The sequence below is a fragment of the Salvia hispanica genome, chromosome 3 (genome assembly GCF_023119035.1).
Source record: "Salvia hispanica cultivar TCC Black 2014 chromosome 3, UniMelb_Shisp_WGS_1.0, whole genome shotgun sequence".
NCBI lineage: Eukaryota > Viridiplantae > Streptophyta > Magnoliopsida > Lamiales > Lamiaceae > Salvia > Salvia hispanica.
Genome location: NC_062967.1, coordinates 43573135 through 43587136, shown reverse-complemented (window position 1 = coordinate 43587136; position 14002 = coordinate 43573135). Strand labels below are relative to the sequence as shown.

Here is a 14002-nt window from a genome sequence, read left to right as displayed (position 1 = left end):
TGTTAAAATTAAAATTATCCTTAACTAAATTGATCGATGAAGTATCACGTCAAGAGAGGATCCGAAGCCATCCCCGAAACACTGTCATCAAAAATGAAAACCGGACTATCATAGAACGGAAGCATATTTTCCTCAGGCGACATTTGCTTGCAAATGAGGTCGAACAAGTTGGAATTCTGGCATTGCATGTTGACGATTTCAGCTTGAGCTTTGGCTACTTCGGCTTGAAGCTCACTGATCTGCTTTTGCAGCTGGCAAATTGCACCCGCGCACCCGTACACCGGATCCCTCAGCCGAGCATTTGCCTCATAAACCATGCTGCTCACAGCATCTGCTCTTTGATCCTCAGGCAGCTCCTGAATTTTTCAAAGTAATTTTTTTTATTAATTTCAAAGAATGAAGTTAGTGCTAGTTTTAATTTAGTGTATAAATTAATATTGATTCTTGCAATCATTAAAGCTAAAACTTGTACCTGAGGATAATTGTGTTAGTTATAAACTGTAGATGATTAGTGATATTTTCACGTAGTTTAATTTCATATTGAGTAGGCGCCTAAACCAATTGACCTTAATAAATGTCATTTTCAGTTTGTGAGTGGTCAATATATTTAAGTCTAGATGGCATATAGTATAAACAAGAAATTAAGTGAAGAAGAAAGAAAACTAGAATTAGAAAAATCAACTACAAAACCCCCCTTTTTCTTGATTTTTGGTGGAAATATGTAGTAAAAAAGGACTCCAATAATTAGTGGATCATGGAAAATTTCCCACTTACATATTTTAGAATATAAACCCATTTCAGTATTTTCAGCCACCAAAAAGGTAATTTCACACTACCTTATATGTTGTGAAAAACAAAAACATGCACAATGATTATTAATATATAATTAATTATAGCGACGTCATGGTAGAAATTGGTTTGTCCATCACGATTTGAGATAAATTAATGAAATGGAAAATAAAAGACAAGTAAAGTAAATATGATTAGATTTAAATGTGAGAAAGATATATGAAATTACCTGCAAGAACTTGATAATGTTACTAGCGCCAAAGACGCGGTGAGCAATGGTGAATTTGAGGGGGTCGGTGGGTGGGAAGTAAGGGGCCAAGACGCATTTGTCGACGCAGCGGCGGCGGAGGATCTTGCAGGCGGCGCAGGGGGTGAGAATGGCCGGAGGAGAGGAGGGCGGCGAAGAGGAGGAGCTCGTGCTGTATCCCATTATTATGTATGAATGTGTTTTTGATTTGGAGTTTAATGGTGCTGTAGTTTGAGCTATTTATACTATCCAATATAAGGGTGGGGTTTGACTTGTCCACTTTTTTGAGTTATGAGCTCAAATCAAGATTCTAATTTGATGTGCGTGTACACGTCATTAAGCCACTCGGATGACGTATGACTATTAAGTTAAGGGTATAATTATGCTTAATACGAGTATATTAAAGAATGCGTCTCATTTATGGTGGAATAGAGTAAACGAGTATAATATTTGAGAGTTATATGTGTATTTTAAAATATTTTAGGATTGGCAATTGTTATTGAATATGACAAGTGGTATTAAAGATTAAAAAAAAAACTATAACATTACACGAATCGAGTTCATTATATACATAGTATCCACAACATTACAATAATAATACCGTTGATTATTCCCACTATTAGTAAATGATTTCCTAATTTTCCTTTATTGCATAAAATAAATCTTTAAAATGTGCCATATGACATAACTTACATATCAATGTCATGTTTCTTTATATTCAACACTACATATATAGTATTAAAATTGAGTATTAATATACTAGCCGTGTCATACTATCGGAGTATATATTAAGATTGAGTATTCTATAATTACGATGAACAAAAATATTTAAACATATAGTTTCAACGATAAATTATTGATTAAAATCTATAATATATCAGAACAATTTTTATCTTACTATTAAATATACGAAAATTATACTCCCTCCGTTCATGAAATGTTGTCCAATTTTACCATTTTGGTTCGTTCGTAAAAAGTTGTTCACTTTGCTTCTTTAGAGAAAAAAAAATGGTAAATGAATCATACTTTCCACTAACTTTTTACACTCACATTCTATTATAAAACTAATATATAAATATGTGATCCTCATTTTACTAACTTTTTTAATTCACTTTTCTTCACATTTCTTAAAATTTGCATCAGAGTTAAATTTGGACAATATTTTATGGACAAAGGGAGTTGAAGGATAATATTGATGGAAGAAAATGTACATAAATTGCCTTTTTTAATTCAAGACTAGAATGCCACGTGGCCTAGGTTACGTGTCTGTGTCCAATTAGGTAGATAAGAAACCGCTGAGGTTTGTGCCCGGCGAGAATGCGACTCACGTTTGAAGTCGTTGAAGATTGAAAAAATATCTTGTCAAATTTTTATTTCAATGCATTACTTGTGTTAATTTTCTTCTTAATTTTGAAAATAGTGTCAATTACAGTTGGTAAGGTGAGTTTTATGATAATTTACTTTTCTTCTTTTTCTTTTTATTAAATATTTTTCTTGAGTCTGCGCCTAACAAGAATTGACACACAAGGAGAAAAAGTGCATGTAACTTGACTAATGTGGGTGTGATCTATCTTCCCTTCGCTTGGATAGTAAATTAAATGTTTTGTTAAGATTAACTAAAAGTGAATTTGGATGCATTATTTATGGTTGTTATAAAAGAAGGCAACAATAGGAAAATTTGAAAAAAGAACCATTTTTTGTCAATCCTACAACTTTTATTTAATCTTAACTTTAACGTTTATCCTAATCGTCTCATGAAAATTCCGACATGCTACTTGTCCAGATTTATTACATGACGTGTGCATGTATAAAAATTAAGGAGGATGTATTAAAGGACGTCGTTTAACTAGCAGAATATTTGTATTTTCCATTTGCCCAACCATACATAATTTCCTTTAAATATGAAAATTAGAAATGTTATTTTAAGTGACGACAAATAATTGAACTGAGTAAATAGAACAGCAATTATTCCGAAACCAAAATGAAATAAATATTGGTGAGTAGCCAAATTCAAAAGACGGTTTCCTAAACTTCATGACAAGGCCCGACTTTAGGAAGCCACGCAAGGATGCATTAATCATAGTCAACATCAAATTAGACAAGTGTTACCAAACTGCAAACCTAATAAATTTGAGTAAACCAGTGTTGTGAATTTATGATTATTCACTCCTTAGCTAAGCACGAAGGAAAATGTTTCCAGATAGATTGGTTAAGTAGTAGTATGAATGTATGATGATATTTGTTGCGCATCAACAAAAAAATTAGCACTATTGATACTAGGGGTGGCAAATCGTGCGTGTCGGTCGTCGTTATCGTATCGACACGATAACGACACGAACACGATAACAACAAACACGAACACGACCCGTTAAGAAAACCTCAAACACGAACACGAACACGACCCGCTACCCTCAGACACGAACACGACACGAACACGACACGAACCCATTAACGACACGAACCGTTTCGGGTCAACACGACACGAACACGACACGAACCCATTAATGACACGAAAATAAGTACTGAAAAATGAAAATAATAAGAATAATAATATTAAAATATTATGTGTTAATAAGAATAATAATATTAAAATATTATGTGTTAACGGATAACACGAACACGACACGAACACGACACGAACACGCATTGTTAACGGATAACACGAACCCGACACGAACACGACACGAAATTTTCGTGTCCTTAATGGGTCGACCCGATAAGGACACGAACACGATAAGCTCTGACCCAAACCCATTAATTTCGTGCCGGTTCGTGTCGTGTTATCGTGTCGTGTAAAAAATTGCCAGCCCTAATTGATACTTCTCATCTAATATTAATAGTCTTGTTAATTGACAATATACTCCCCTCGGGCCTTACTAAGTGTCCAGTGTCCTGTATAAAATATGAATGAGAATAAGTTTGTGGAATATATTTTTTACTACTAAAAATGATAAAAATGAAATGAGACATTTATTAAACATCGTCCCGAGGAAGTATATTTTATTGCAAAATGGTCAAGGAAAAGAAACTAGTATTAAAAGAAAAACATTTTAAATATTATTAGTAAAAAATATGAATCATCTTGTTAGAATGATAACATACCATCAATAAAAGAAAACTAATTTTTATGGACGAGGATGGTTGGGTGCATTATACAACTGCAAAAACGATTATTATGTGGAAAAGCGATGGTGAAAAGGGAGGTAACCAAGACGGCATGGGTACGAGTGGGTGTTGGTGTTGGGGAGAAAATTATTGTGGAAGAAAATCTGCAAATCCTGTCACAAGGTTAGAAGTCATTGAAGATTTCCATAATATGAATGATGGGTCTAGAACAAGTATATAGAACCAAATCACTAGTATTAACTGCTTCAACAATGAAATCCAAGAAATATCTAGAAGATGCATTAAGGTGAATTACCCGAAGTCGATTTTATTGCATAAGAAATACTCGGTATGGTCTCGATTTGATGAGAGGTTTGTTGGGTGCAATTCCATACCATATCGAAGAAAACAGACAATTGGAAACAATAAATAAGTATTTCCCAAGTCTAATTAGTTTGAGACCTTTTGAGAGTGACTCAAATAACAAATCCATGCAAATTTAGTCTAAAGTAGTGAACAATAAACTAATATGCAGTCGACGATCATAACAACAAATGACCTATGTTAGAGTGAGTGCAAGAGGTTGGTATGTTTGTATGATTTTGCTAGGGGGATTTGTCTGACGCTGTGGATATTCTTACCTTGGATGAGCCTCTTTTAATTTTTTAATTTCTTGGATATGTGAGTGGTTGGTTCCTCTTGTTGGTCTTTGTTATTTCTTGCTAGTTTAATTTTGCATCTTCTATTGGCGTGCTTGGAATATTGTGGATGCCCATGATAATGTTGCTTACATTTTTTCTCTTGTTGAGTTCTTACCGTATTGTTGCTGTATTGTTTTTATGAGATCCTTTACTCAATTTTTTGGGTTAGATTACTTTACATCTATAAAAAATAATACTTCATTCGTCCGTCATTAGGATAGATTACTTTACATCTATAAAAAATAATACTCCATTCGTCCGCCATTAGGAGTCTCATTTATGACAGCACGAGTTTTAAGAAATGTTAAGCAAAGTGGGCGGAAAAAAGTTAGTGGAATAGAAGTCTCACTTATATATATAAGTTTTAAATAAAATGTGAGTGGATAGTTAGTGGAAGGTGAGACCCTATTTACCATTTATGGTAAAAGTGAACTAGGACTCCTATTCGCGGATGGACTAAAATGGAAAAATGAGATTCCTATATGCGGACGGAGGGAGTAAGTACAATGTAATATTTACGGAGTACTACATATTCCAAGCGATGAATTTTTCATTCTCAAAATATTCTATAGGAGTAATTAGGAAAGTCTTGATGTTGATCTAAATATTCTATATCTAGGTTTGTTGAATGACTTAATTATCATAACAAATACCGTGTAGGGTCTCCCACATATGCATATGCTATCTCTCACTTGCTATATTAGTCATATTTTGCGTTAAAATAAAATAAATTGTTCTACGATTGGCGCATTATTTCAAACAACGTGGGGCATTCATTTCTAATATTAAAAAAAAAAACTTGTATATTTATGTATAGTTTTCAACATTGCCGTACCATTTATATCATAATTATATATTATATGACATTATATTCTGCAAGCATTCCTAAAGTAGGCCCAATTATAAAACATGTATGGTGAAAATTTCAGATTGAAACTTCCTCAATTTGTCCAAATTGAATGATAAACTTGAAACTAATTACGTCAATTGCAATTTATACAATTTATACTTCTGGTGTCTTTGTTTAATTTTGATGCTAATTAACAAGGGTTCATTTTGATATATAATTGCATTATAAATGAGATACCTAAAATATTGGGACACTTTAACTGAACTAAAGAAAACGAAAAAAGGTATTGAACTATTGATTGTGAGAGTGACATATCACATATATATTGTTTACATGACTTTGGTCTTTTCAATAGACAGGAATATACAAACATATATATTAAGGATTTTAGTGTTGGATGATAATGTGAACGCTTGAAACTGTGAACTAAACCGTGTTATATACATACTTTAAGGTTGGATTCCACTTTCCCAAGTCCCTACTACATTTTCATTGATCTTTTGTACAACGTTTTCAGACTAAGGAATTGATCACTTTCATGTACGCATTTTTCTATACAAATTTTATCATGATGAGTAGAAATATTCACATCTACCATTTGGCGAAGAGTTCTAGATAAAGTTTATTCTTATACAATAGTCACATCCACATATATAGAAAAGATGGATATTTACAATTATGATTTATGTATATAATAAAGGAATTAGTAGCTTAGAGCTGACTTTGGCAAGATATGGAAATAGCCATAGATTCGGATTAAATAATATGGTATAAATAAACATTCTGTCGGCCCCTCCAATCCATATCCACAAGTTTTTTTATTTTATATATCCAACCAAACTTTCTTAAATTCTTTTATTAGTGAAGAAAATATAGTCGTGCAATCAGTTAATCATATCGCTTGAAAGTTTGTTCAAGTTCAACTAGTTATATAAACTCAACAACCTTATGGGCTCAATAAGTACAAATGGATAAAACAAATGTTTTACTTAACTATTCTATAGTTAGTTCGATTCATATTAATTTCAACTCATTCAAATTTGACAATGCAATATAAAATGAATCCACATACGAGAAACAAGTAGTGATGGTAACATATTAATTTTAATCAACTTAGAGTACCCATTTTACAACTAGTCTAATTAAAGGATGAGGTGACATTTTCAATTTAATTTAGTACGTACATAAATTAAGCTAAAAAAGGTTTAGTAGTCATGATTAGTGTTGAAAGTGTAGTGTTGAATAATAGATGGGGCCAGGGATTGAGTCTAATTAAATTGGGGATGAATTCTTGTAATGAAAAGAAAAATAAGTCCTTGTTTGAATACGACACATGTATTCTTAGTCATCTCTAACACAGTTAAATGGGACTTATAGTAATGTATTTCCACTAACTAAATTGACGTAGAATTCCCAAATTCATGGGCAGTGATATCATGTATGCCATCATCAATCTATTATACAATCATGATTAGTGAAAATACCCTTTTAGATAAGAATCAAGAATTAATTCCAACCACTAACTTAATTAGATTGTATGGACATGCATAATTAATCTTGAAAAGAAATTACAGCAATTTACTACTCCGTATCTTATCATTGCATATTAGAAAGTCGGAAAATGTGTAAATAACATAATTATTTGTTGTATAATATTATATATAAGGAAAGAATGAAAATTCTGAAAATAGATTTAATTTTTGTTTAAATCTGAAGGCTAATCAAAGTACTTAATTAGTTAGTGGACCTTTTGTTTCTCATGTCGTCAACATGCTTAGGCCTGTCAAATTGGGTACCCGCGGATATTCGATCCGAAATATTCAGATACCCGATCCCAAAATTCCTAAAATTCAATACCCGATACCCGACCCGAATTTGATTTCGGGTACCCGGATACCCGACTCGGATATCCAGTCCCAATTGTGATTTTGATTTTTTTTTTAAATTAACTACAAACTTTTAGAATTTATTTAATATTATTTAATTCAAATTTAATACAAAGTTGAAGTACTAATATTCAAATAAAAATAATCACAAACTTTTTAAAAATACAAAATTCTTATAATAAGAGAAAATAACTACAAACTTTTAGGAATACAAAAATTCTTATATTAGTGAAAATAACTACAAACTTTTAGGAATACAAAATTCTTATATTAGTTCGAATTTCAAAGAAAATAACTACAAACTTTGAAAAATACAAAATTCATAAATTATACATATTAACATCTTTCATTCATCCACAATAAGTCAATAACCATCAAAATTCATAAGTTCAAACATTTATCCTTTATAAATATCACAATTCAATAATTTATAAGAATCAAGATCTAACAATAATTAATATCATAAAAAAATTCAAAATTATAAATATCACAAGTCAATGAAATTAAAATGTAATTAAAAAATTAAATTACACATCTTATAAGTATTAATTAAATTATAGTTAAGAAATTAAATTACATTTAATTATAATAAAAAATATAATTTATTAATTTTAGAAAATAAATCGAATAATTCGGGTATAACCCGATACCTGATAATCCAAAATTCTCACTACCCGATCCCGATCCGATACCCGAAAAATCGGGTTTCGGATATCCAATTATCCGACTTTTTCGGGTTTGGATATCGGATATCCAATACCCGATATCCGTTTTGAGGCTGGTTTACGTGATTATCAAATTGATCCATCTGATAGTTTTGGGCGCAAGTATATTCCATAAGGCCCTAGATTTAAATTTTATGTTTTGTCAGGGGTTATTTCAGTTTAATGTTTATATGACTAAGATCATCTCCAATCATTCCACTAAACTCAAACCCATTTTAATGTAGCCATTCCACTAAACTCAAACCCATTTTAATGTAAATCTCACACTAAATATTGATTTTACTCCAACCATTTACACTAAACTCAAACCCAAAAGAATATTCCCCACTCACTTTTATTTTATACTTTTCAATCATACCTATATATTTTATCTAAATTACACACTAACCGCAGGACGCTTTGTCAATAACTTAAATTATATTAAATAATATGTTAAGAGTAATTAATATAACTATATATGAAATCTATTATTTCTTAAATAAAAAATAATTATATAATTTAGAAAATTTAAATGCAATAAAAATACTACAAATATATTACAAGGTACATATAAATAACTAAAATTTATTATTAAAATTCATTTAAAGATATCACAAATATATAAATCAGATATCGTTAGTATATTCAGTTTGATATTAGGAATAAGGCATAATACTTAAAGAGTTTTTGTCAATTCTTAGACTAAAATAAACCAATTGTTAATATTAAAAATTAAAAGCTACCAAATTATGTAATTTACTAAAGCATAACTATTCAATATTAATAGGCATAACTAATTAGTATTTATATTTGTTAACTTAAAAAAATGGTGGGTAGTATTTTTAACTAATCAATAAATGTGTATTATATTAAAATGGCCAAGCCCGCTAATTAATTACTAATCAAATATTAATAGAAATCAAATTAGGTTATTTCCATATCTTCTTCTCCTAGCAGCCGCTGGAACGCTCTTCCGGTAAGTTTTCTATCTATGTCTTTTGTAATTTTACTTCTCTTCCTTCCCTTCTTTCTTTCCTTTTTCTATTTTGATAAAATAAAATGATTTGGACTATCAAAATCAGAAAAAAAAAAAAATTGGTATAGTTTTAGTGCAAATCTAAACATAGATATTTTTTTCTTCAAAATCCTATAATAGGATTGGTTTTGCATTCTGTTGGAGGAATTATTCTACTGCATTTTAAGTTTTGCAGTACCGTTGAAGATGGTCTAATATAGCATTATATTCTCGTTTACCAATACCACTAACTCTAGTTAAAATCACAAAAGTATACATTAACTAATTACGATATTAATTGAATTTATGAGATTATCAAAATTAGAATTGTTTAAAAGTCCTTTTTAGTACACACATCAGATTTTTATAGTGATTTTCCTCAAATAATGACAGTTATATTAATAGAGATATGATCAAATGCAAACGGTTAATATTGTACGAACTCCAAACTTATCACGGTCCTATATTAATAAACAAACATATTATGAAAATATAGCTAATCATTAAAAGTAATAAACAAACATATTATGAAAATATAGCTAATCATTAAAAGTGAAATATACGAATTTTCAAAATTAATCTGAATTTGAAGTTTAATGGATATATTAGTCTGTGGTATGGAGTACTACTTTATGTAACATAGGAACACAGTTATATCATGTTATAAGCTTAAAAGGCCCACTTATTTAAACTATAGCTTATACACTTTCCAAAAATATCCCAATAAACTAGAACCCCACATCGTGCTTTAACCCAACCTCCAAGATTTCAAGACTCTCAAGTAGGAGGGCCCAAATTCATTTTTCTAATTACAACTATAGTTTCAAGATTGACGAATAAAGAATATATCAACATTTATGGCTTCGGATAAATACTCCGGTTGTTTCCGTTAAAATGACACATTTTTTAATTGGTATTAGATTTTAGGAGTTTTTGGTTAATAAGTTTAATTGGAGAGGAAAATGTAAATGTAAATATTAAATAGAGAGAGAAAGACAGGTGAATATTTTAATTGAAAGCATCCCCATCGCGGCGTCCGTCCGTCCGTGCCAGTGGCAAGGATGAGCTCGTCCGCTGCTGCGAGCCGTCCGTGCGTGCCAGCGGCACTGCGCTGCTCTTAGCTAAGAGCACGTCCGTGCCGCTGAGCACCCTTACGTGGCGTGTTCTGATTGGCCAACGGCCTAAACCCATATTCAATTTTTTAAAAAAAAATTCAAAATTAATTTAAAAAACATTTTGAAATTAAAAAAAAAAATCCCACTTCCCAAAAAATTATATCCATTTTTACCCACTTTTATTTTATTTTTTCAATTTTTTCTCCCCAAAATTCACATTTTCATCTATAAATACCCCCACTTCAACACAAAAAAAAAATCACATTCTCATCTATTCTATCATCTACATTCTCTCATCTTTTTTCTCATATTTTCTCATCTAAATTCTCATCACATTACACAATGTCCGGCTCGGGCGATCACACCTCCGGCAATCGCGTTTGGAACCACGATTGGTTCAACCCCGACTCATTCCCTAGTTCGGAAACGCAATTTTTGGCCCCTCCTCAAACCCAAGGTTTGCAAGTTGCGGGTGGCTATCGCCCTTACCCGGTGGACGACCAAAATGCCTTGGGGTTCGGGTGGGCACCCGAACCCGGATCAGGAGGGAGCGACAGCTCTACTCCTACTCCTACTTCTATTCCTACTCCTACTCCTCCTACTCGTGGCACCCGCACCCCGTACACTCCGGGTGAGATGATGGCGATGTTCAAAGCCTACTTGGCAGTCTCTAAAGATCCGGAAGTCGGCACGAACCAAACCGGAGAAACGTATTGGTGGCGCATCACTCGTCTTTACAATGAAACCCGACCGGGGGAAACCATCTATCGCAATGATAGTATGGTGCGCAATTGCATCTTCAGATGCAATGACACAATCGGTAAGTTCCAGGGGTATTACCTCCAGGAAGAGCGGTCGGCGGGGAGCGGCATGAGCGAGCTCGACATCATCAGTGCTACCTTGGTGACCTACCAACACATGGAGTTGAAAGCGTTCAAGTACATCGATTGTTGGCAGGAGGGGCGCCTTCATCCGAAGTATAGGGGCGGCGTAGTAGCATCCTCCTCCAGCTCCTCCAGCAAACCGTCGAGGTCGGTAGCCCTATCCGATAGCGCCTCCGATGATGTGGCTACCCAGCTTGCCGGAACTAGCTTGGGTAGCCCCGACGCTGGCCCGAGCAGTTCCCGCCGGCCGCAAGGAAGGAAGAAGGGCGGTCACGCCGTCGCGCCCCGACTACCCCCGCCCCCGCCCCGCTCCCTTTGTGCCTCCTCCACCCCCAAACAACACGTTGTGGGCCCTTTTGGGTCAACTCTATATGAACGATACGTCTAAGATGACTCCGGAGCAACTTGCAACACATGAGCAAATGATATGGGGTCTCAAGAGAACATTGGGGATAGAGGACTAGTCTTCCACGGGGGTATTTTTTAGTCTTTAATTATGTAATTTTTAATTTGTAGGATTTTAATTATATATATTTTTTATTTTCTAGGATTTTAATTATGTATTTTTATATTTTAGGATTTTAATTATATAATTTTTATTTTTTAGGATTTTAATTATGTAATTTTTATTTTTTAATGTATTTTTATAATGTAGAAATATTTTTAGTAATTGAAGTATTTAAATTGAATAATAGAATGGTGGGACCCTTGAGCTTGTCCTTAGCTAAGAGCACGGATGTGAGTGTTGTGCTCTTAGCTAAGGACAAGGAGTAAAAGTGGGTTCGGGCCCACTTCCGTGCTCTTAAATAAGAGCATGGATAGGAATGCTCTAAAGATACAAAATGGTTATGTGTATTAATTTTAAATAAATATATTACCTTATTGTTTTTAAAAATCAGAATATATTATTTTATTTGTGCATTTACAACTAAAAAAGTTATTATCTTAATTTAGATGGAGGCAATACATGCATATACCATTAGATTTATGCCAGTAACATCTCAAAGAGATGATTGCTTCTAAAAAGTTGTAAATCAACTAAGAACTCGAATCAAGATAAATGAGGCGACTATATATATAGTCCTACTTGAGAAATTATGTAACAGGTGTGGTATTATACTTTATCAAACGACTGTTTCATATTCACTACAGCGTTGAAGAATGTATTCATTGAATCGGTCTATTTTTTAAAGTGGAAAATTTCTATTTCAAGATAATAGACTAAAAAGAAGAATTTTTATTTTTAGGAAACGGATAGAGTAGTATTTATTGGAATTTTCAAAATTATTGATAATAAAGTTAGTGTCAACTGGTACTAGCAGCAACAATGTTAAGAAGTCTATCAACATAGTCAATAATTTGTGACATATTTTTCGAATGTGAAAACAATCCTCACGAATATACTCTTTGTAAAATTATCAATTATGCACTAACAACTATAATGTCAACTTCGCAATATATAAATGTCAATTTTTTTAATAACTAGTATCACGCATGTGCTATGCACAGATTAATATATTTTTAAAAATATTAATTTTTAATTTTAAATTAATTAAACAAAATTAGAATCAATATTAACAATGAACGTAACAATTTTAGTTATATGAGAATAAAAATTCTATACAAATTGAAGCATAATAAATTTGAAACATATCACATAATATAATGTTTAAACATTAAATCATAGAGTAGGAAGATAAAAAATCTATTACAATAAAGAATTAAACACAATGAATAATTACTCATCATTTTTATAATTTCTTTATACACTACATTTAACTTTAAAATTAAAACCAAACTCATCATTATAAACTAAAACCTAAACCTCCCACTCACTCCAAATACCTAGGGTCCAATTCTTCCAGAGTCAATCTTGCATATTCATCCGCTTGCTTCTGAATATTCGACAACTTGTTCGCGGAGGCACTTATTGTAATAATCTGCAATTAATTATATTATGAATTATGATGATCGAGAGTCAGTGTATAAACATTAATAAATCTAGACAATAAAAAAATAGTATAGTGGATTATTATTGGTTCTCACTTTCACACTAAAATTGTACTATAAGAAATGCATACACCAATTGTGCGGCAAGGAGAAATCCAATCACACGTTTTTTTATTCTCCAAAGAGATCTGTTCGGTCATATATGTAATAGTAGATTAATAGGGCACCAAACTCTGACATGCATAAGATATTCCCAAATCATAGGAATAAACAAAAGAAACTAAATCCAACTCATTCCAAATCTGGATTTATAAAGCTAAGAACTTAAAACTACACGCATACATGGCTCTAAAAGTCAACCGATTATCCAGCAAGAATGACTCATCCAACGTAAGAAACCTGAAATATAATGAAGTCAGTCGCATAAGGTGGCATACCATGGCATACCATCATAATATGTTTAGATCATATGTCACAAACCTTATGAATTGTTAAGTGCAATCATTAAGAGAAGAAGGAGAAAAAGAAGGGCAGGAAGAAGAAGCCATCTCCTCCTTACGTGTTGGGGTGCAAAGACCAGTGGAATGAGGTATGGTTCGTTCAATTGCGCCATTTCATCTCTCATCTTGTGTTAATAAGCCTCTAAATATACCACTAATTCACTAACTATGTAAACTAAATAACCAACTCCCATCCACTAATTATGAAACTAAATAATTGACTCTAAATTAAAACACGTTGTCTTCAACATTCATG

General features: G+C 32.4%; 1 protein-coding gene across 1 annotated transcript; it reads right to left on the bottom strand.

Moving 5' to 3' along the window:
* LOC125216000 (LOB domain-containing protein 1-like) lies at positions 1 to 1230 on the bottom strand. Its single transcript, XM_048117594.1, has 2 exons — positions 1019 to 1230; positions 1 to 356 (listed from the first exon to the last, which is right to left on the bottom strand). The coding sequence occupies exons 1-2, from the start codon at positions 1217 to 1219 to the stop codon at positions 45 to 47; spliced, it is 513 nt and encodes a 170-aa protein (XP_047973551.1). The 5' UTR covers positions 1220 to 1230; the 3' UTR covers positions 1 to 44.
* Positions 1231 to 14002: the final 12772 nt, after the last annotated feature.